Genomic DNA, 25,220 nt, shown 5'->3' with positions numbered 1-25,220 from the left:
TAATAACTTGGCAACATTTTCATAATATATCATATTGCATAGAACTATTGATAATTACTTCCCTATCCACTTATTATGTCTCGCTAAAATGTCTGATAAGCATGCTGTAAATCCTGGTGTCCTCTACAGTGAAAATTAAACTGGTGCATGTCTCATAACAGAAAGTCATATTCTGATTTGAAACCCCACTAAAGTTGTCTTGAGGTGTTAATTTATGACAATATGAAAATTTGTCAGATTTAAAAGATAATTACAAAATATTATCAAATTCCCATAAAAGTGCTGTATTTAGTCATTCAGTAGTCATTTTTAAAGACCAAGGAGAAGGAGTTACACCTCCAAACATTTAAGATCTCTGAAAAGTCCTGATTGTGCTCTTAACAGGACATCAACTTAAAACTGTGGCTTATATGGTCTCAAAGCAGTTGCCTAAAATATAATGTCCTAAAATATAATATTACTCTTTAACTTAAGAAAAAAAAAAAAAAAAAGAAAAAAAAAAAAAATATATATATATATATATGGTCAATATATTCTGTAATGTAATAGGCCTACTACTTTCAGGTTGACAAAAACCTGAACAGCAATAGAAAGAAAAGAAAAAAAAAATTCAGATTTCACAATTTTGTTTTTCCATAGACTCCATTTTTTCAAATTAGTATTAATTTTGAGATTATTTTAAAAGTGAAAACTAAATGTTTATTTGCTTGTGCTCAGTAGTTCTCCATTAAACAAAAAGCCTTTAAAGGTTTTCTCTGTTTTGTCTGGGATCGCAGTCTATGAATGAAGCCACTGTGCAGTGCCTGGATGGACCATTGCCCGTCCCAAACCCCCCTTGAGTCACCCCACACATTATTCAGAGGGGCGGGACAGAGACACTGACTGAAGAAATCACCCGCTGCTACTCGTACAGATGTTGACAGGGCTCGTGCAGTGCAACAGCATCTTCGCATTTCACTGTTTTTGAAAGAGGAGCCGCTCACATTGCACCTTTACCATGGGGAAAGTTGAAGGCGGAATGAAATGTGTGAAATATCTCCTCTTCGCGTTCAACTTTATATTCTGGGTAAGTAATGCAGTAGTGTTGTATATACATGCCATCATGTGTGGTATTTTAGTAGGCTATATTTTGCTATCTGGAGCCACTTTTGTGTACACTTTCAAGTCAAATATTCGTTCTCTGTGTTAGAGTGTTTACACACTTTGTGCAGGAATTTAAAACTTGATTCGGGGGAAGGGTGAGAGTCACTGCTCGTACGACTCAAATCAGATTTTCCACCTAGGAAAATCCGCCCCTTTTTCCTTCAGCGTGTGTTTGTTTGGAGGGCAGCAGTCGGACACTGGCGCACTGTAGTACTGGGTGTTTTGATTCACCCAACTGACTTCGAATCTGTTCAATGTATAGACTTGTTCAAATTCGTTCACTGATAAGTTCAGTAAGCCCGTCTGCAGGTTACTACATTGTTATGCCAGTAGGTGGCGAGCAGTGAGCTTTGTTTACTATGAGTGAATCATTGAATCATTCACTCAGTTTCATTCATTCATGATTTATCCGTGCACATTATTAGGGGTTCAAGCACCTGAAACCCTATTGTAATTGTAAGGATTTTTATTATTTTTCTTATGCCTTAAAACTGATCGGGCAGCCCAAACCGTAAGGCCGAGAGACTTGAAACTTTGTCAGATGATAGTAGTCTTGCTCGCTACTCAGATACCCGGACTCGTCCAAATCGGCCAATAGGTGGCGCTACAGCGATCAAAAACGCAAAATCGCTAATAACTCCTAAACCGTTTGTTCTAGAGTCGAGTGTCTTATATCATTGGAATCCTTGGCTAAAGACGGACAAAACGATTATCTCCGATTTCATTTTCACCAGGAAAAATTTTCCGCCATTTTGAATTTTGTCAAAAACCTACTTTTGCAAACTAGTCCTAGGTTTTTCACCCGATCAGAACCAAACCAGTGCAGAAATGTTCTCTGGAGTCTGAATATCAAAAGTTATCAAAAAAAAGTTGAAATTTCGATTCACAGTCGCTAAGGGGCGCCAAAATGTTCGAAATGGGCGGAGCTACTTTTACTAAAATGACTATAACTCAAGAACAAAATGAGATATTTGCATCAAACTTGGTACACATATGTAGTGGCTTAATCTTTGGTCACAATAAAAAAAAATCGCGTCGGAGACCGATTGGAACGAAACTCGGTGGCCATGTTCGACTCATGGGCCTAGAGGTCTGTAAGAATTTTGAAAGAAATTGGCCACTAGTTGGCGCTAATGAGATTTACGCCTCAGTAATCACGTAGTGTTTAACAGACCCACAAAATATGCATATCGTTGGATAGATCTCCACATTCTGAACAATTTTGCCTCAAGAACCAATGCTGTCAATCAAATCGTTCATTAATTATTCGTGAATATGTGAAAAACCTACTTTTGCGAACTAGTCCTAGGTTTTTGGCCTGATCAGAATGAAACCAGTGCAGGACAATTCTCTGGACTCTCTAGATCAATAATTATCAAAAGAAAGTTGAACAGGGTCATTTAGAAAGTGGCCATGGCTAAATATACCCAAAATCCTATAAAGCCTAAATGAAAACTCAGAACTTCACGAAATTAGGTAAGCACATGCAGCATATGGCTCTAAAGAAGCATGCCAATTTTTATTGAGATCGGACCATAGGTGGCACTATAACTGTTAAAAACCTTTAAAAAACATGTTTTTAATGGTTTTGGATGAAAATGTGTATAACTTTGGGTGTGGTCAACTTATTTTCATGGGAGCCATGTGCTTAGACTCCTGAAACCTTGCCGAGTCCAACGATACCAGACTTGCCAGGTTTCGGCTTATAGTTTGTGCAACGTTGTGATTTAGCGCTTAGAAAGCTTTTGCGAATATCTTCGAAACTGTTAGTCCGATCGAGACGAAACCAGCGTGGGAAACACAGAATCTAAGTTGATTAACTAAACACGAAAGCCCAAATGTCAAAATTCTGAAAGGAAGTGGCAAAAAAATCCAATCAAAGATGTTCTTGGGTTATTTTTTATGCTCTCATATATATAACTATCTATAACTTCAAAACAAAATGAGATATTTTCACCTAAATTAACACACATATGTATGGGCACACTCTGAGGACACCCAAAAAAAGTGGTGCAGACCGGGCAATAGGTGGCTCTATAACTGTCAAAAAAACTTTAAAAAACAATATTTTTCCTTAGTAAATTGCCTGAAACTGTCCTTTTGTGCCACGAGATGACAGCAGAAGGCCACTAATATAGTTCAAGGTTTCAAGGTTTTGTCATTTAAAATCCCTTTTAAACTATATAAATCCTTATAATAACATTATAAATTACATTTTGTCAAGGTTTACCACTTCATTTGTTCATTTGTTGTATGTTTTTGCAATAATATAACATTACAATTACATTGAGACCTGAAAATGATGATTTTTAAAGGGGAAACATGGAATCTGCATTTTCTTACCTCATTATTGATTTCAAATATCCATTTCTGCAACAGAATGTGTGTGTAGGCACGTTTAATTAATGGAGTAAACATGGAAAATAAACTTAAAACAAAACAGACACTTTTAAAATGAAAGTGAGCCAGTAAGATGTCCTCTGCTGCCACCTGCTGTCTAAAATAGTAATTTTGTCATACTACTCACTAATAATGTTCTATAATTCATATTTAAACTTAATAAAATCATTATTTTAACATTTACTATCAATTTTTTGTCAAAATTCATCACTTCAGTTCCTTTCGTGTATTAGTTTTAACAGTTGTGCCATATTGAGTAAAATGAAACCTGAAAATGATGTTTTACTGAGATTTGCAGAAAGCATCTTTACCCATTGTGTATTTCAAATACTGAATCTACAAGAAAAGATGTGTGTGTCTGTGTTTATGTGTGTGTGTGTGTGTGTGTGTGTGTGTGTGTGTGTGTGTGTGTGTAAGCATGCTTAGTATGTATCAAGTATTATTGTTTAAGCCTTTTCTTTCTCTGCGTTTGTTTTAGCATATATCATAGCTGTTCCTTTATGATTTAAGTGGTTACATGCTGGCTAAATAAAACAATTCCTTTTTACGCACATGTGCTTAAAGGCCTTAAATGCTTAAACCCCGGTAAATGCTGCTTGCAGCTTTAATTATTATTATTATTTGTAATTCATGTGTCCTTGTAATCATCAATCAAAGTAACTTCCCCTGCCTCTTGCAGCGATGTCTCTTCTCTTCTCCGATGACGGCTTGAGGGCGGGACAACCTGTCGCTCACATGAGATCAACCAATAGCAAACCACAACCATCCAATCAATTCCCGCCCTACATTTGTTCTTGTTCGAGAGGCCATTTCTCTTGCATATATGTCACAATAGAGAAGAAAAGACTTCCTTTTCATACTGACTTTAATGCCCAGTGGGTCTATAGATCCTAGTTTACGAACGAGATTCGATTAATTAGTTCATGAGCAGGATCATTCAGTTAATTCAAGAACGATGCCTTATTCATTTAGTTCATTCATGAACAATGGAATATTTATTTATTTATTTATTCATTCAATTGTAAAACTATAATTTAATTATTATAAAATTATTAAACTAGAATTTAAAGTTAACACTGACAAGTCCCAGTTTGATCACCAAATACCTCGTTCAGACAAAGTGACTTGTTAAGTGAACATTGTATTCGTTCGTTTGGCATTTTCCTTCACAGACTCCACCTGAAATGCTATTTCATGTAAATAGCCAGTCTTTGATGGCAGTTCAGTCAAGCACTTTAAATAGACTTTAGTGAACCGAGTAAGTGCATGAGAATGCGTTCTTCGTTTAAAAAAATTGTGAAAACACTGATTCATTCATGCTAGTTCTACTTGTATGGGCATTAACTACAGCATGGGAGCAACAGTTTAATGAAGGCCTGACTATTTTTCATTGAGTTGACACTTTTATCTGATTTACCATAAACGTTTCATACAGCAGAAGCAGACTCTCCTGATTCTTCTCAGAGGCACATGATAGTTCATGGTCAAACTTTTCTAGAGTTTTCTGGAATGAATATATGACCGTTCTTTAATTTATACGTGAATGTAACCATACATTAAAGTAAATTCTCAATGTGAGTGATTAGAATAATTACACTGAATAAAATATGAGAAAGTCTGGGATGATGCAATAAAAAAAAAATAAAAAAAAAGAGGAATACAACAGCATTTATATTTTGGTGGTATTTTTTTCTTTAAGCCCTGGTTAATTTCTTGCATGCATGGTAAACACCTGGACTTATCAAGGAATTTTAAAATATTAATTTACAGACTGGAAAAAATAACTAAAAGTAATAAAATCTTAAAATGTCACTGCAACAGTATTTCTATAATCAGTTTCTATTTGTAAATTTGTTTAAGCTCAACTCTCTAAAAAATATTAAAAAGGAAAAAAATCCCTCTAGTAATCATGAAGAACTGGCAAAGTCATTAAAATTCATTGGTCAAAAGGTTTGAGAGCTCTGTTTTTGAGTTCATCATACTGTTTTGTGTAAATGTTTTGACCTGTTAACATTAATTGACATAAATGTGGTTTATGCACTTCTAAGAATTGCACAGAAACGCCTAGATTCCCATTAAACAAGTCTGAACTTTAGAAACATTCTCTTTTTCCACAATAACAAAACTCTCGTAAAACTTTATTAGTATTTTGTATGACATTACCATGCCCCCCACCCCACATTTTCAGCCATTTTAGCATCAGGTTTTGCCAATGAGTTTTCAAACAAGTGACATTTTTAGCTCCTTTAGCTGCTGCTCCGGCACTTTGGACCTTCAGTTTGACACACACGTGTATACTTAGCTGTCTAAATGAGGACATACTAAACATGCCATGTTTTTATAGAAAGCTAAATGTCTTCAAAGGGAGGTTTTGTTTATTTGGTTTATTTTCATTCTCACAAACTCTTGTGTTCATTCTAATTACAAATGTAATCATAGAATAGATAGATGATCTGCTACATTTGCTAAAATGTTAAGTCCACTGTAAAAATGGCAAATAATAAAATGTTGGAATAGCAAAAATATTGTAATAAGTTGAGCTAATAATCTTGCTTGGGCTTAGTTAAGAAGACATTGTATATTAAGTCGGCAAAAATATATTTGAAAAACATTAAATTAATAATTATTGATGGAGAATATTCATTTATGGGCCTGTCAAAAAACATTTATACACAAAACTGCATATTATAAATACAAATAACTGTATGCAACTCATTAAACTAAAGATGATGACATCATATGACAACATTGTAGAATAGTACAGTTTGAAAAAGTTTGTTACTGCACAATACACACTGCATATAGTTTCATGTAAAAATAATAAGCAGCATACATACTCTAAAAAAAAAAAAAAAAATATATATATATATATATATATATATATATATATATATATAAGTTGTAAATCAAACAAAGATTATTAGGGTACATTTTACAAGAAAACACAAAACAGATTTTAGTACTTTAGCAGGTTGGTATATTAATCAGTTATTGAAATATAACATTTTTTACTGTAAATTTAAGTTCAATCTGTAAAACCTAAAATGTTGCTACCGTAAAGTTCTGGCAACCACAGCTGCCATTTTTACTGTAAATTTCACTGAATTTTTTATAGTGTATTTTAATATTTCTACTTAATGTGTTACTTGCAGTTTCTTTGTAATTAATTATGAAATTTACTTAATTATTTGTTTAAATTTAACAATAAATACAAAGAAACTGCAAGTAACACTGAATTAACCATGGACATTGAAGTAGAAATATTAAAATACACTGTGAAATTTACAGTATAATTTGTAATTTACAGTATAATTTATAATTTAAAATGACTGTGTATTTAAGCGTTCATAAACTGATTGGCAAGTCTATATGATTATCTGTGGGAAACTGACAGCATGTTACAGATATTGTCAATATATCTATATTTGTATATCCAGTACTTATGAATGCCTAAATAAACAGGGTTTTTAAATCACAAATTATTTAACTTAACTTGTTTTGTTGCTGTAGATATTTTAATATTTCTAATTCAAAATTTCATGTGTTAATTGCCATTTCTTTGTAATTATTTGTGAAATGTACTAGCAGTTTCTGAGTGAAAATTGAGAATTGTTTCAATTTTTTTCAGTGCAGTTAGCAGTACTCAAGTATTTCATTCCGAACATTCATTTATCTGAGCTTATCCAAACAGTTATTCCAAACAACCATATTTTATTCAAAGGAAGCTCTTGTAGTACTCAGTGTAACTTTTTCCACTGCAATGTCGGTGTGTTCAAGTGCTCCTGGAAAGTTCATATTTATGAGTTGGGAAGTCGTGTTTACGACGTCAGGTGCGTTCACTTTCATCAGAGCAAGACGGCGGTGTACCGTCTCTTAACTACACATTAATACAGCAATGTTTTTAAACACTACTTAAATGAAGAACACAGGTTTGTTTTGCTTTTTAATGTTTTTAATTAATTTATGAAGCCACTGTAAACTTTATCATTACATATTATGTTGTTATATTACAATGCTATTATATTTTGTGCAGGGAATTAGCTTGATAAAAAAGCCTGACAATGTCACTGCTAAATATTGTGGTATTCCGCCACATTTCACACTGACACGCTCCCAACTCGTAAAGATCGAGGCATAAAAAAAATCCTGAGCTTCCCACTCGTATTTACGACTTTTTGGTGGTGTTCATGTGCTTTCAACTCATCAGCTCATGAATGCACTATGTACATCAGTGTTGAGGGTGTTTCGAAAGAGGCCTTGTGAAACAAATTTGTGAAAAAAAACTACCAGTCTTTGCTGCTGCTGTGAGATTTTGGTGGCACTGCAAGCCACAGGCTTTCTTAGTCCAAAATAAAGGGGTGGGGCCTGGTTGTATTAGTTAGTAGTGTGTTGAAACGCGGTTTGTGGGACTTTTCCCCAAACACACTCAAAGCGGTTGACCAATCACAACACACTGGTCCAGTCAACCAATCAGAGCACACTGTGCTTTTCAGAAGGAGAGGTGTCATAGAAATGGAAACTAAACGGAGTGTTACTGACAGACTGAAAAGAGAGGTGCTGCAACAATGTCAAATATGGGGAAAATAATGTGTTTTTTGAACATTCAAGTATGGAAACCTATTCAAGTATAGAGCCCAAAAACAAAATCAAGACTTTGTAAAAGGGCATGTATAAGTGCCCTGTAAGAACTGTTCAATGAAAGGTTCTTTGGGAAACCAAAAATGGCTCTTCTATGGCAACACTGTGAAAAATCTCTTGGGAACCTTTACTTTTAAAAGTGTAGTTTAATACAGTGAAATGTGGTTAAACAAAATTAAAGAATAGAAGTTTGAGAATACCAAGCCTGATTAAGAGGCCGACAGGGAAATAGGATATAAAAGGGTTCGAGATTGTTGCGTGTGTGTGTGTGTGTGTGTGTGTGTGTGTGTGTGTGTGTGTGTGTGTGTGTGTGAGAGAGAGCGCTAAAGAGAGACAGTTGGTATGATCATGACCTAGTTAACCAGTGAACACAAGAGTTTTGTTAGTAAAATTATGCAAATGCACAATCTTGTTCAATAACTTCTTCTTTTTAGAGATTTGTGTTAACTGTTGTTTAGAACAACAGTTATTTGAGCAACATTGCAATTTTATCAAACTGAAGTGCTGAAAATGTTCATGGCCAGCTTTAATCCCCATAGTTCTGTTCTGAGAAGATCTTGGATTATCAATCCTGGATTAACAATCTCTGCTTCTCTTCAAAATGTAGCTGGAATGTTCTTGCCAATAAATTAAAGGATGAATTTGAGAAAAATCTCTGCAAGGGAGCTTTGTTCAGTTTGACACAAAAACCTAAATAGCCTCAGAACAGTCTCTTTTTTTCCCAGCTAAAACCTCTTGCTCACAACCTGGCAGCTCAGCCATGGAAAATGGGCACAGTTTGGACTAGACAGAATAGGACAAAGGGAGGAAATTGTAGAGGATAATGATCTCTGGCCTGTTTAGAGCCACATTAATCTTGCAGATATTATCATTCATGTTGTCTGACTGACAGCATTTAGCATCCATTGGCTGTTTGTTTACAATAGCTTGTTCTCTCCTCATAAGCCTCATAAATTATCCAGTGAAGATCCAGTGATTATCATCTTCGATTAGGAAAGATCCGGAGTCAATAAAAATGAAGATATATTGACAATATCTGTGACATGCTGTCAGTTTCCAACAGAAAATAGTATATAATTGTCAATCAGCTTATGAATGCTTAAATACACAGTGTTTTTAAATTATAAATTATGTAACTTAGCTTGTTTTGAACCTGAAATATTTCTATAACAGAAAAAAAGAAAATCAAAATATGCATATTTTGCATATTCATGAGTTCTAAAAAGGCATTTGTAATATATGTGAGCTGTAGAAATTTCCCTTGGGCTCAACTTTCAAATCAACACAAATTCAGAAATATGGTGTTTGTACAAATGAAACATTAGCAAATGATTCCACTGGAAAATATGTGCTACAGTATGCCTACACTGTGTGTGTGTGTGTGTGTGTGTGTGTGTGTGTGTGTGTGTGTGTGTGTATGTACAAAAATATACCTTTAATTAAGTATAAGTTCAAGTTTTCTTACCCCATTGGGAAAGAAAAATAAACATAAAACGAACATATATTCTCTGTTTAATCATTTTAGCTTCTAAAGAAAATACATTTATCTTAAGTATGTTTTACTGCAAACAAGACAATTTTATTTGTTGGTTGGTTGGTTGGTTTCAGTGTTGGCAGTACCCATAAATACAAACAGAATTTGGCTGTTGTAGATGGTCTGTTGAGAGTGAATCATATTCCCCTGATGTGTGTTGAATCAGAGAGCCTGATTAATTATTAATAATGCTTTCAGATTGAACTGTACTGTCAGGGGCACAGCGAACAGGAAGACATAAATGATTGAGGTCAGAGCTGCAAAGTGTCTCTAAAGACAAGTAAAGTGAGACAGAGGAATACAAACTATGATGCCCCTTACTGTGACAGCAATAATGTGGTTATTGAGCCTCAGGTAAAAAGGAAACGGAATGTATTATTTTTGGCTCTACTGCTTCCATGCTATTTTTGGTAACAGTTGGATGCCTTATTTGCACAATAATGTTAAAATGTTGTGATAAAAAAGGACACTACTGGAAGTACACATACACAAAACAATTTACTATAGTCTACTATAGTGTTGCTATAGTTGTACAGCATATGGTTTTTATATGTGCTTTATGAATGAAAACTTGACTTGACTGGACTCAGGTATGGTTATTTCTTAATCACCAGTTGTTCTATTGACATACAGACTTGATCCGAACAAGAACAGCACATTAGGAGAGGAAGTGGTACATAAGTTATGATAATGCTGCTGTAATTGATACTAACAGGACAGGAGTGGCTTTGTGGTGAACACCATTAGGCGTTTTAAAGATTTCATGCCTGTAGGGATAGTTGTGGCTGTGTGTGTAATGTGCACTTAGTGTGTTGCTGTCTCTGGGTGTTGCGTGTGTGTGTATATATGATTGTTTCTTTAAGTGGGCACTTTTATGTACTTTTATTTTTCTTTATTGAAGGTCTTGGTAGCTTTTTAACGTTCCTTCTTCTTGTATATTATCTTGTATTTTTGCTTCTTTTCAAATGCCCTTCATGTATACTTTTTATATTGTTTTACCTTTGTCAGAGAACCAGACTTTCAAAAATGTTTTTGAAACCGATAATATAATATTAATGGAATAAAAGCCCACTTGAATGTATTAAAGAGAGTACACTTTCATGATTATGTAACACACTTAAGTACACTTTTTAAAAATTAGTGGTCATGTTAAAAGTTTTACTTTACAGTACATTTTAAATCATGTTTTGATACTCTTTTTTCGTACTTTAAAGAAGTACACTTATTTTGATGTGTTGACTAAAACACATGTTGATTATAATTTGAACTGTATTATTTAATACTGCATTAAAAAGTTATATAATTAATATATTATGTTTTGAATGTACTAAATTACAAATTCATCATTACAGATATATTCAAATATGGAAATTTTCAAAAGAAATGACTTAAGTTGGTCAGACAGTCCAGTTTGCTGTGATTGGTCTACTCTGCTATGATTGGTCAGATGGCCCAGTCTGTTGTGATTGGTCTACTCTGTTCTGATTGGTCAGATGGTCCAGTATGTTAGGATTGGTCAAACGGCCCAGTCTGTTGGGATTGGTCTGCTCTGCTCTGATTGGTCAGATGGCCCAGTCTGTTGTGATTGGTCTACCCTTACAGCGCGTGTCAGAAATGAAACAGCCATTACCATATCTGGGGCACATTCAAGCTCAAATTGGTGTGCAACGTTTTGCTACAGTTTCCGGGTTGAACGACATGTTTCCTGGAAACGGTGTGCAACGGTGTGCAACGAGGTTTAAGATACGTTTTCTCTTGTTTGGTGGGTGTGTCAAAAATGTCAGCCCAGTCAGCAGCAACATGTATATAAACCACGCAGTATTAAAGAGACAGCTCGCACAATGGGTCCAAGTAAAGTCGTTTACAAATGTGTCCGCTGCAGCTCGGTATATGCAACAATTGAAGCTATATTAGAAGACCTGTTTGTCATAAGAGTTAATAATAAAAATATAGCATATCAATTCTTCAAAAAGAACACAATGAATGGCCTTCTTAGCTGCCATAGTTGCAACTCTTGAGTCATCAGAACAGGGTGTTCAACGCACCACCGTTTCCATTTAAAAAACGTTTTGCAACATTTTGTCGGCGCTGAACGCAGCCCTGAATTTCAGCTCCGGATCTTCCTTAGTGCTTGATACACAGTGACACAGAGTTTTTTTTAATTTTAGAATTTCTACCAGAGAATGTTGATGACAAATGGTGGAAATGACATGACAAAAATGTCACAGAATGACATAAATCTTCTGTGATTAATGTATGTCCACTGCTGAGCTTTGTTAGTGGACAAATTAATATACTTGCAAGTTTGTGGTTTAAGGGAGTTTAAAATCCACAGGGTCAGAAATGCCCATAGTTGCCGAAACACCCCTGTGCATGTGGGTGTGTGTCTGTGTCTATGCCTCAGGCTGGCAGATACAAGGGGAAGGAAAATGAGTGAAAAACTGGGCATTGAGAGGTTTTGCTGAATCAGACTTCAGCTTGTGGTAATGTAAGGCCACAATTACACAAAGAAGCAACAGCAGGTGGTGGGGTACAGCATAGTGTGTGTGTGTGTGTGTGTGTGTGTGTATGTATGTTTGTGTGTGGAGAGCGTCCCCTGATGTTCTCTGACCACACCCCTCATCAGTGAGACAATAGCGCACTCTCCCTTTCCACTGACACGCCTCAATAGTATAACCCTCATGTCATTATAGCCTAATTTGCCATAATAACTTTGCAAGAACCTTATTTCCCAAATTGGAAAATGTGCAGTTATTTTCTACCTGAACAGACCTTTAAATTTCATTTTAGTTGATGTAAAGTTTTCAGGGTGATTTAGGGTGTGTTCACACTTGTAGCTCGGTTCGAACCAAAAAAGAAAATGATACATTTAGTCCTGGTTCACTTAGCATTCACACCGTCATTTTTAACACCAAACCTAAAGATACAAAACAAACAAACAAACAAATAAAAAAAACAACAGCTTTTATGATGTATATTTTGTGACTGAACTTGCCAAACGTCCAAAACAAAACTGTTTGCTGAAAACACAGTGTCTAAAAACATGGTAATTTTGAACAGCTCGCCATGTTGTCATTATCACGTGACATATCAGCATCAGTTGTGTCGCTTCAATGCCATTCACAACTCCTCTCCCGTTGCCTCATGGGATAGTAAAGTGTCCATCATATGTACACTTAGTAGGTCATCCAGGTTCTTTTTGCCTACTGTTTTATGAGTAATGTGAATTCAGACATACTACTTTTGTCACATACTGTTTGTCACCTACTATTTCATGAGTTCACACCACAAATAATGAGATAGTTAATAGTATGCATGTCAGATATATATATATATATATATATATATATATATATATACTCATGCTGATTGGGTAGACATGCTGATTGCTGACTGCTGGTTGGAGTGATGTGATGATTAGTTTGATAGTTTGATCATTTGAATGTGTTCCTCCCGAACTTTGTTAATAAAACATCATATAATAGAGAGGTAAGAATCACACCAAAGTTTGTTTTATTCGAATTAAACCTGCCGGTGAACACACCCCAATTCGTATTTAATAATATTTTGAACTTGAATAAAACCAGTTTTACCAAATAAAGCACATTGTTTGTTATCTGGCAAACATTTTTACTGTGTAATTTATTTCATTTGTATTTATTTGTTAAAGATAGCATTAGTAATTGGTCAATCAGGGTGTTCTAATACCAGTACAGAAAGTGGTTTAGTGCACTACACTGAGATGGAAACTTCTCTGAGCTGACTGGATTCTGTTTTCCACCAGGAGATCTAATCAGCTTTTCCTGGGTTTGGGTTGACCAATTCTTTCATTCTTTTTTTTCCCCCCCGTCTTTCTGTTTTTCTTGTTTCATAATGTCTCAGTTTGAAATGTTCCACTTTCTTTTCCAACATATAATTGATGTTTTTGTGTTTGCTGTAGGTTCTTTATTAGAGAATATATACACATGATCTCATGATCTCCAGTTTATATTGTGCTCATCTGGAACATGAAACATCAAAGAAACGTCTGGTAGTTTAATCATGGCCTGTGTTTTCTTTGCTACAAATGAAAACTCTATTTGTTGCAGAAATTATGGAAATTACATAAAAATGTGTTCAGAAATTGTTTTTAAAGACACCATAAAACTCCCAATAAACTTTAAAAAGCCAAATCTTGTTTCAATACATGTAAAATAACCAAAAAAAAAAAAATCAAAAGTGACCCAACAAACAATTTTAAGAGTGGAAACTGCATGGCCTAAAGTTGACTCACATTAGTATTCTGGCATAAAATACACTCACTTATTTAAAACATATTTACAGTATTTTAATTATCTTTATGACTCTTTTGTTTGTTATTCTTGGATTATAATAGCATTTACATTTAAAACAAAATCAGTGGGTATTACTTGTAATTATTGTCTGTTATTTTTTATTATATTATTTGTATAACATTATTGTTTTACTCTACAGTCTCTAGAAATTAATTAAAAATTAATTATATAAAAATTAATATTTTTATTCAGCAAGGATGCATTCAATTGACAAAAGTGCATAAAATTTGCATCAAAAGTGACAGTCAAGACATTTACAAACCCGATTCCAAAAAAGTTGGGACACTGTACAAATTTTGAATAAAAAAGGGAAGCAATAATTTACAAATCTCATAAACTTATATTTTATTCACAATAGAATATAGATAACATATCAAATGTTGAAAGTGAGACATTTTGAAATGTCATGCCAAATATTGGCTCATTTTGGATTTCATGAGAGCTACACATTCCAAAAAAATTGGGACAGGTAGCAATAAGATGCAGGAAAAGTTAAATGTACATATAAGGAACAGCTGGAGGACCAATTTGCAACTTATTAGGTCAATTGGCAACATGATTGGTTATAAAAAGAGCCTCTCAGAGTGGCAGTGTCTCTCAGAAGTCAAGATGGGCAGAGGATCACCAATTCCCCCAATGCTGCGGCGAAAAATAGTGGAGCAATATCAGAAAGGAGTTTCTCAGAGAAAAATTGCAAAGAGTTTGAAGTTATCATCATCTAAAGTGCATAATATCATCCAAAGATTCAGAGAATCTGGAACAATCTCTGTGCGTAAGGGTCAAGGCCGGAAAACCATACTGGATGCCCGTGATCTTCGGGCCCTTAGACGGCACTGCATCACATACAGGAATGCTACTGTAATGGAAATCACAACATGGGCTCAGGAATACTTCCAGAAAACATTGTCGGTGAACACAATCCACCGTGCCATTCGCCGTTGCCGGCTAAAACTCTATAGGTCAAAAAAGAAGCCATATCTAAACATTATCCAGAAGCGCAGGCGTTTTCTCTGGGCCAAGGCTCATTTAAAATGGACTGTGGCAAAGTGGAAAACTGTTCTGTGGTCAGACGAATCAAAATTTGAAGTTCTTTTTGGAAAACTGGGACGCCATGTCATCCGGACTAAAGAGGACAAGGACAACCCAAGTTGTTATCAGCGCTCAGTTCAGAAGCCTGCATCTCTGATGGTATGGGGTTGCATGAGTGCGAGTGGCATGGGCAGCTTACACATCTGGAAAGGCACCATCAATGCTGAAAGGTATATCCAAGTTCTAGAACAACATATGCTCCCATCCAGACGTCGTCTCTTACAGGGAAGACCTTGCATTTTCCAACATGACAATGCCAGACCACATACTGCATCAATTACAACATCATGGCTGCGTAGAAGAATGATCCGGGTACTGAAATGGCCAGCCTGCAGTCCAGATCTTTCACCTATTGAAAACATTTGGCGCATCATAAAAAGGAAGATGCGACAAAGAAGACCTAAGACAGTTGAGCAACTAGAAGCCTGTATTAGACAAGAATGGGACAACATTCCTATTCCTAAACTTGAGCAACTTGTCTCCTCAGTCCCCAGACGTTTGCAGACTGTTATAAAAAGAAGAGGGGATGCCACACAGTGGTAAACATGGCCTTGTCCCAACTTTTTTGAGATGTGTTGATGCCATGAAATTTAAAATCAACTTATTTTTCCCTTAAAATGATACATTTTCTCAGTTTAAACATTTGATATGTCATCTATGTTGTATTCTGAATAAAATATTGAAATTTGAAACTTCCACATCATTGCATTCCTTTTTTATTCACAATTTGTACAGTGTCCCAACTTTTTAGGAATCGGGTTTGTACAATGTTACTAAAGATATACAGTGGGGAAAATAATTATTTGATCCCCTGCTGATTTTGTAAGTTTGACCACTTATAAAGAAATGAAAGGTCTATAATTTTTATGGTAGACTTATTTTAACAGATAGAGACAAAAAATCCATTAAAAAAATTTAAAAAAAAACACTGTACAAAGATTACAAATTGGTTTGCATTCCAGTGAGTCAAATAAGTATTTGATCCCCAAGCAAAACTTGGTGGAGAAACTCTTGGCAAGCACAGAGGTAAGATGTTTCTTGTAGTTGGTCACCAGGTTTGCACACATCTCAGGAGGGATTTTGGTCCACTCCTCTTTACAGATCCTCTCTAAATCCTTAAGGTTTCTTTGCTGTCACTTGGCAACTCAAAGTTTCAGCTCCCTCCACAGATTTTCTATAGGATTGGCTAGGCCACTTCATGACCTTAATGTGCTTCTTTTTGAGCCACTCATTTGTTGCCTTGGCGGTGTTTTGGGTCATTGTCATGCTGGAAGAACCATCCACGACCCATCTTCTGGCAGAGGTAAGGAGGTTCTCATCCAGAATTTTATGGTACATGGCCCCGTCCATTGGCCCCTCAATGCAGTGAAGTCATCCTGTACCCATAGCAGAGAAACAGCCCCAAAGCATAATGTTTCCACCTCCATGCTTGACTATAGGGATGATGTTTTAGGGTCATAATCAGCATTTCTCTCCCTCCAAACACAGCCGAGTTGATGCCAAAGAGCTCATTTTTGGTCTCATGTGACCACAGCACTTTCTCCTAAGCCTTCTCTGAATCATTTAGATGTTCAGACTGGCCTGTACATGTGCCTTCTTGAGCAGGGGGACCTTGCGGGCACTGCAGGATTTCAATCCATTGTGACGTAGTGTGTTACCAATGGTTTGCTTGGCGACTGTTGTCCCAACTGCCTTAAAATCATTAACAAGCTCCTCCTGTGAAGTTCTGAGCTGATCTCTTACCTTTTTCATGACCTTCCTTTCCTCATAAGGCAAGATCTTGCATGGAGCACAAAACAGGAGGCGGTTGATGGTTATTTTGTGTTTCTTCCATTTCTGAAAAATCGCACCAACAGTTGTCTTCTTCTCACCAAGCTTCTTGCTGATGGTCTTGTAGCCCATTCCAGCTTTGTTAAGGTCTACAATCTTGCCCCTGACATCCTTTAACAGCTCTTTGGTCTTGCCCATGGTGATGGAGAGGTTGGAATGGAAGATACAGATTCTGTGGACTGGTTTCTTGTATACTCATAACAAGATGACATTAGGAGTACTTTCTTAAAGTGACAGGACTAATCTGTGTTCCACTTGGGCACATAACCAATCTGTGGGAGCCAGAATTCTTGCTGGTTGGTAGGGAATCAAATACTTATTTCACTCACTGAAATGCAAATCAATTTATAACATTTATATGTGTTTTTTCTGGATTTTTTTTTTTTTTTTGATATTCTGTCTTTATCCATTAAAATAAACCTACCATACAAATTATAGACCCTTCATTTCTTTCTAAGTGGTCAAACTTACAAAATCAGCAGGGGATCAAATAATTATTTTCCCCACTGTATATTCCAAATAAATGCTGTTCTAATCATCAAAATATCCTGAAAAAACACGTTTCCACAAAAATATGAAGCAGCAAAACTGTTTCCAACTTTAATAATAAGATATGATTTTTTTGAGTATCAAATCAAGCTTTGCCATCACAGAATTAATTACATTATAATATATAATTGTCACCATTATGTTCTGTTTGTTTGTGTTTCATGGACTTTCAGTTTGCATTCTTTAATCACATGTATATCTTTGTTTAATTTCCCGCTCTGCGTTTGATACCATGGTCATGTCATTATTTTCAGCTGTGTTTGATTAATTAGTCTCCTTTGTTTTGCTACTGAAGTTGTACCTTCACATTCAGTCTCTGTTCAGTCTTGTTCACGTTATGGTGTGTTTGCATGCCTGCCGTGGATTATCATTAAACTTTGCCTTGTGGAACTTTATTCATCTGCCTTCATCTGTATTCCTGCAACAAACCGTGATGGAAGGACCCAAGACCGAACCACCCAAGTGGATGAATGGGTAAAGTTCATCCTGAGCCACGATTTTTTGGATGATTCGAGGGAGTCTTTCCAGTTTGCCATCACCAGCTCCCTCGACGACGAGACCCTGTGGAGCTTGTTCCGGATTGGGGCAACATTCAACCACCCCATTGACCTCCCAGATGCCACAGGACTGAACTGGAGGGAAACCTTAATTTGGTGTCTGGAGAGCGTTGTATCCCGGTCAGGAACCGAGCCAGACCCAGAGCAAGTTCCACCTATGACGACCGCGATTGAGTCACTTGAGCCCCCCGCAGAGAGGGAGAAGTTTTTTGCAGCAATGAGTGATCCAGTACTTGAAGAAGGGAGGACAGAGCCCACCATCACCCCGAAGTATCTCACCAGGGGTGTAAGCCAGTGACATCAGCAGCCGGAGGTCTGGATAATACGGAGGACTGGCTAATGGACTTAGAAGGGGACTTGTTGATTCCCACCCTATCCCACCCGGTATCAAAATCTTCCTTTGAATTATGAGGACTGTTTGAACTTGAATCAGTCAGTCTGTTCGGACCTACCACTGTTTAAAGACAGTACTAAAGACACTATGGACTTTGAATTGTCAGTTTGTACAGACTTAAAGCTGTTTAAAGACAGCATGGAGGATATTATGGACTGAGAATGAACTTTTTCACTAACCTGTATTGACTGTGTCATCCTGACCGTGGCCTTGTCAAGTCTCTTCTCTACGCCACCTCAGAAGTCAGCCAGTCCTCCAGCTCCATTGCTACCAGTGGTTTGCAGCCCTGCACTGTCTCAGTGGAAACCGTTATGAAGTCGAGCCGCAGGTCATGCAAACACCAGCAGTGTCTGCGAAATGAGGATTCTACGGCTCCATCTCCTGCCTCTGATCCGCTACATCTCGGCCCGTCGACCTGTCGGTTCCGTCTTGGCTCCTCCCACTTTCGGCTCCACTGGAGACCCTCAGACTTGTGGCTCAACCGGGTTCCCTCGTCCTGCCGGCTCCCCTTTGGTCAGTCGTCACACCACGAACACCATGGACTTGCGGGCCATCCGCTGCACTCCGTCCCTCCACCCCTAAGGTTGCAGCGGGTTCCTCCTTTCCCTCAGCATTGCATCGGTCCTCCATCACACCCTCGGGTTCTCCGGCTCCACCTCTGATGCTCGTCGCCACGACATCACCTTGGTCTCCAGTGCCAGCGACTCCCCTCAGTACCATCAGCCTTCTGTCTACGCCATTGGATCCACCAGCTCAGTCTCCACTGGTCATCACACAGAAGTCAACAGCCTCGCCAGCAACATCTTGGATCCTCCCACCATCGACTCTGCTGTGGGGTCTGGAAAGCTCTGGGTCTGTGCTATAGGACATTTAACATCTGTGCTGCCAGGGTTTTGTTGCTGTCCACCTGTCCCCAGTACTCCAGCGCCGTAGGTCACCATCCCTTCACCTCATCCTGCCACCATCCCTTCACTGCTGCATTTCACTATCCCTTCACCATCTCCTCGTCCCCCTCCCAAACCTCCTCCATCCCTCCCTCTGTTTATCTTCTGTTACAGCATGAGGCCGTGCCTTGCCAGAGGGGGCGTGATGTCACCATTATGTTCGGTTTGCTTGTGTTTCATGGACTTTCAGTTTGCATTCTTTAGTCACGTGTGTATCTTTGTTTGATTTCCCGCTCTGCATTTGTTACCATGGTCATGTCGTTATGGTCAGCTGTGTTTGATTAATTAGTCTCAATTGTGTTGCTATTTAAGTTCTCTGTTTGGTCTCGTTCATGTTATGGTGTGTTTGCCTGCCTGCCTGGATTATCATTAAACTTTACCTTGTGGAACTTTATTCATCTGCCTTCGTCTGTATTCCTCAAACAAACGGTGACAATAATAAAATACATTTAGTTAGGTTTATATTATAGTTAGGTTTATATTATATTATATTTTTAGGTTTAGTTAGGAACTCATACATTTAGTTTGGTTTATACTTAAAATTAGTGAAAACTAATTATTTTATAATGAATAGATTTTAGGGAATATTATTGAAGTAGAGCACAGACACACTCACTCATTGTCCTGTAGCGGAGTAACAGACAGACAGTTGATCTTTTGTCCTACAGTTAAACCCTGATGCCCTGAGGGGAGAGGGTGGATGGGGGGGTCTCAGAGTGGGGCAGTGTGCTGATGTCAGCCGGATAATGTTACACTGCAGTGGGGTTACTGAGTGTTTGAGGAGTTGCATCTCCCAAAGGGGGTTGTGCTATATGACAGCTGGAGGACACAGGACAAGGGTGAAGAAAGTGCTGCTTGTGTTGCATCATCCTTGTGGATTTCTTTTTAAACAGATATGTAGTGTGACTCGTGATCACAGCTTTAGATAGTCTTTGCCAGTCTTTCAGGTCTTTCAGACCTGAGACATCTCAGAGGTGTTGATTTTACACAAACGCCCATTTTAACATGTTTTACCCATTTATGAAGCCCAACAAATGGAGAAATGGCCTCAACTGGGAGGGACAGTTTAAATTTAATCAAACTCTACTCAAACGCATGGTCTTTTCAATGTGTGAGGAGTGTCTGCTTTCTTTGTCAGCAATAATTAGAGTTCATTTAAGAGTGATGGGGGCTGAATTCTACGGTCTGCTTTTCCTTTCATGGTTTGGCCTTCAGTCATCATTTCTTACTAGATTTAAGACCTGAAGGATCCTGCCAGAGTGGAAAAATATCTGTGCCACTTCTCCATAACTTCAGAAAAAAATAAAACCAAGAGTACAGAATTTTTTAGGCCTTAGATATAGGTCTGACAATGTTTTATTTATTTATTTTTTGACAATTCATTTTGAGGATTTTAATTTTAGTTGGGCCGAAGTCATTTAGCACCAGGGGTGATTCTAGGCCCTTAAAATGTAATCACCTGAATGATTGGGCCAGTGGTGCTTCCTCCAGAAAGTTGATCATTTTCACGTTTTTAGGTCTTGTCAGTTTAAAGGGGACCTATGATGCCCCTTTTACAAGATGTAATATAAGTCTCTGATGTCCCCAGAATGTGTCTGCTCAAAATACCCCACAGTCTCCGGTATCCCCAGAATGTGTCTGCTTAAAATACCCCACAGATCATTTATTATAGCTTGTCAAATTTGCCCCTATTTGGGTGTGAGCAAAAACTTGCTGTTTTTGTGTGTGTCCCTTGCAAATGAGCAAATGAGCTGCTGCTCCTGGCCCCCTTTCCAGAAGAGGGTGGCGCTTTAACAGCTCGCGCTTCGGTTGCAACAACAACAAAGCTGGAGAATCTCACGCAGCCAAAATGACGATTGTCAGTAACGGTGTTCAGCCTTACATTGCTCAAACCGGAGTTGGACATGTTGCCGTCATGTTAATCTTTTGTGAAAATCCAGTGTTGAATTGACCCTTGTTTGTAAAGCAGTCCGGCGTAAAATGATGGCATGATAACAACACTCTAAGCGATGACAGAATATGCTAATCAATGACTTTAAAGGGAACCCCTGGTGTTAAGACTTGTATGGATTAATATAACGTAAATGTTGTCTCTTACTGAAATATGTAGTAGAAAACCCATGAAAGATTTACGTTATTTAAAAAATCCATGAAATATTTGGACCGATTTGGACAATGGGCGGCGCCATTTTGTTTAGGTGCACAGTGTGTTCTGTGTCGATGACGTCAAATGGTTGCACTCACTGAGCTACTGACACTGTCCTATTGCTATTTTTACCGCAACACAACTCGGAATATAATATACGATGCCACATTGTGCAGTTTTTGGTTGTAATTTTCAGTCGATGAGCCACAAAAGAAGCGATGTAAGTCTTTACTGCTTTACTAGCGATAAGAGGAGAAAAGAATGGGAAGTATCCCTTTAAGATAATTAACTCCACATCAGCTACATAAATTCATTAACTAACCATTCAGAAACGTCCTGTTCCATTCTACATGTTGTCACTTCTTCTTGAGTCTCTCCATCACTGACTCTGTTTTGAACATAAAAGGCTGAACAGTTTCTAACATTTTCAGTGAGTCTGCGTGAGGTAATCGGCACTGCTAACACAAGCTCATGACGCTCCGCCCTCTTTTTGAGAGCAGCAGCTCATTTGCATTTAAAGGGACAGTGAGCTTTTTTTCTCACCCTCAAAAAGTGACAAATTTAACATGCTATAAAAAATTATCTGTGGGGTATTTTGAGATAAAACTGCCCTTGTTTAGGACATATCGATATATAACATGTTGCTCAGTAATTTTATTTGATGATTGATTCTTCAAAAATGTATCTTTTTGTGTTCCATGAACAAAAAATTGCAGCTTTGGATTTTCTTTTGTTCTTGCAGCTGATGGGCTCGCTGGTTCTGGCTGTGGGACTCTGGCTGAGACTAGATCCAAATACTGTGTCACTTTTAGGAGAAGGCGGACCTGAGACCTTCTTTATCGGTAAGCAGTCAGTTGATAATATTTCATGACTACTTCTCCGTGGCCATACAAATATCCAGATGTCTCCTTACAAAGAGCAATGTCCAGTTCTCCAAACAAATACCTGTAAAAATACTGATTGAGTTCTATCCCTTATCCCTTATAAAATGTTATGTTAGAAGATGTTGACCAAATTAATGAAATGATAATATTTAAATAATAATTATAATTAATTAATATAGAACATCATAATTATAGTATATATACAGTTCTGCAAAGTATTTTTAAAAAGTATTTTATTTAGTTGTTTAAGAGTTTTGGACCCCACTGTGGCTCATAAAACAAATAAATGTATGACAGACAGAGCTAGTGTTTATTGGTACTGGATGGAAACATCTGAGGCCACTCAGGGTGGTAAAGTTTCCACAATCTTCTGCCCAGCCATGTGAGACACAGTAAGTTCTTGTACATTTCAGAGGTTGGGTGTTTCTGAAAACAGGAAGTGACATTTCAAATTGTGCATACATGGAGGAAACCACAAGACTTCAGGTTTGCTGTAGCAACAGTTCAACCTGGGAGGAGAGAGAGAAAGAGAGAGGTCATGCAATGCTATATCTAGATGCAGAGGAGGGCACTACTTCCATGAAAATATACTTACCCTCCAACAGCCTCCTCCAGCTTGGTTTAGTCAGTGACATCACCCTCATTTGTGGAATTTAGTACTTAAAGCTGTGATGAGAAGCCAATGTGAAAGAGCGTGACTCAAAGTATCAGCAATATTGCAGTGACAAAGTCACATAATAATTTTTCATCAGCTCAGATGAAGAGTTGTAACCCGCACAGTCAGAAAACTGCATGCTCGTTTTAAAGCATCGCTCACACTTTTTGTCACATTAAGATACAAATACAGCCCACATACAATTACATTTATAGACTTACTAAATATATATAAAGACTTCATATATATATAAATATATATGGTAGCACTTTATTTTACAGTCCTGTTCCCTATATATATATTATGTATTATTACAGTAATGAACCTACACCTAAACCTAAATATATAGTTTTAACTCAGACATTTTCAAATACCACATTTGATTTTAGAGTGCAGCGGAGGTGAAGAATATTAGTGTCACGGCAAGAAGAGGAGAGAAGTGATGCGGATCTAAATATAGCACTTCATATTTATTAACAAAAATAACAACCATAAACTAGAATGGGTAAACAGGAGAAGGAGAATGCAGCAGCCTTACATGCAAAATGTAAAGGCAATCTACCTTATTTTGCAATGCGGAAGTTAGCTGTTTTCTGTGAGTGTGGTTCATTAGCTGCTAAAGGGAAATAACTAAGAATAGCAAAGTGCACTAAATGGTAAAACTATTTGCACTACAAACCAGTGTTTTTATAATTACAACAAGACATTAAAATAAAATGGTAAGAAATAACAGTTTGCAATATCAATCAGCATAACAAACTTAAAATAATTGGCAGCGGATGACACCGGAAGCCAGACGCATTCAATTTACAAATGGCTGTGCCTGCTCTAACGTGAAAAATATGGTGGATACTGAACACTGAGCTGAAAACAACTTTGTTATGAAGCGACGAGAATACTTATGCACACAAAAATAAAACAAAAATAATGACTTTATTTAACTATTTGAACTGTTGTTCACTGTTGACATAGTGAACGCAGCTCAGCGCTTCCGTGTTCTATGTCAAAACACTGACTCATTATTGGCCGGAGTTCGGACGTAGAAGACGGAAGCGCTGCACTGCATTTACTACATCGAATGCGTATAATAACAGTTCAAATTGTTGAATAAAGTTATTTTTGCACAGAAAGTATTCTCGTTGCTTCATAACATTAAGGTTGAACCACTGTAGTCACGGTGACTATTTTAACAATGTCTTTAATACCTTTCTGGACCTCAAAAGGTGCAGTGACGTTGCTGCGTATGTGTGGATCAGATACCCTCGGATTTCATCAAAAATACCTTAATTTGTCTTCTGAAGATGAACAAAGGTCTTGTGGGTTTGGAATGACATGAAGGTGACAGAAATTTCATTTTTGGTTGAACTAACCCTTTAAATATAGTGAATATTTGCATGGTACTGTTGCAGTATACATGTTACTTTAATCATATTTTGTCAGAATAATTAAATAATTTGAAATGGCCATCAATGATGTCATTTCAGCATCTAGCAGCAGGGGTTAACTGGACCATGCTAACCTGCCAAACCTTAATCGCTTGGAATCTGACAATGCTGACAGTGACCAGTTCAGGCTTAGTCTTCTCTGTTTACACCAACACACACACACATACACATTTTACATGACTTTTAGATTATAGAGTCAGCAATGACAAAGGATTGTCTTCTCCACAGCTACTGTGGCAACAGTGTAAATATTACCGGCATGTGACAAGATTGTTTTTAGTCAAGGAAGAAGATAAAGGTTGTTTTCACTCTTTCTGTCACACTTTATTTTAACACTCTCAGCTCAGAGGAAGTATATGGTCTGGGAAAATGCAAAGTGGTTTTTTTTTTTGTTTTGTTTTTTTCTTGTGTGGTTCTGTATTTACACTTGCAATGTTACCTTTCTTTAGCAAATCAGCATATTAGAATGATTTCTGAAGGATGATGTGACACTGAAGACTGGAGTAATGATGCTGAAAATTCAGCTTTGATCACAGGAATAAATTATATTTTAAAATATATTAGAAATAGAAAACAGTATTTTAAATTGAAGTTATATTTCACAATATTACTGTTTTGCTGTATGCTTGATTAAATAAATGCAGCCTTGGTGAGCATTAGACTTCTATAAAAAATATT

At 37.1% G+C, this 25,220-nt stretch overlaps 1 protein-coding gene across 1 annotated transcript in view; it reads left to right on the top strand.

Annotated features, from left to right (window-relative positions):
• The first annotated feature begins 871 nt into the window (after window positions 1-871).
• tspan2b (tetraspanin 2b) overlaps window positions 872-25,220 on the top strand; it is a 41,499-nt gene continuing 17,150 nt past the window's right edge. Inside the window, exons 1-2 of the mRNA XM_051880380.1 lie at window positions 872-1,066; window positions 22,301-22,400. Coding sequence (XP_051736340.1) covers window positions 998-1,066; window positions 22,301-22,400 — 169 coding nt within the window. The 5' untranslated portion in view covers window positions 872-997. The remainder of the gene's footprint in view (window positions 1,067-22,300; window positions 22,401-25,220) is intronic.

This window comes from Ctenopharyngodon idella, chromosome 22, assembly GCF_019924925.1.
Source record: "Ctenopharyngodon idella isolate HZGC_01 chromosome 22, HZGC01, whole genome shotgun sequence".
Lineage (NCBI taxonomy): Eukaryota > Metazoa > Chordata > Actinopteri > Cypriniformes > Xenocyprididae > Ctenopharyngodon > Ctenopharyngodon idella.
The sequence above is the reverse complement of the archived record's forward strand: the minus strand, read 5'-3'. Positions and strand labels throughout refer to the sequence as shown.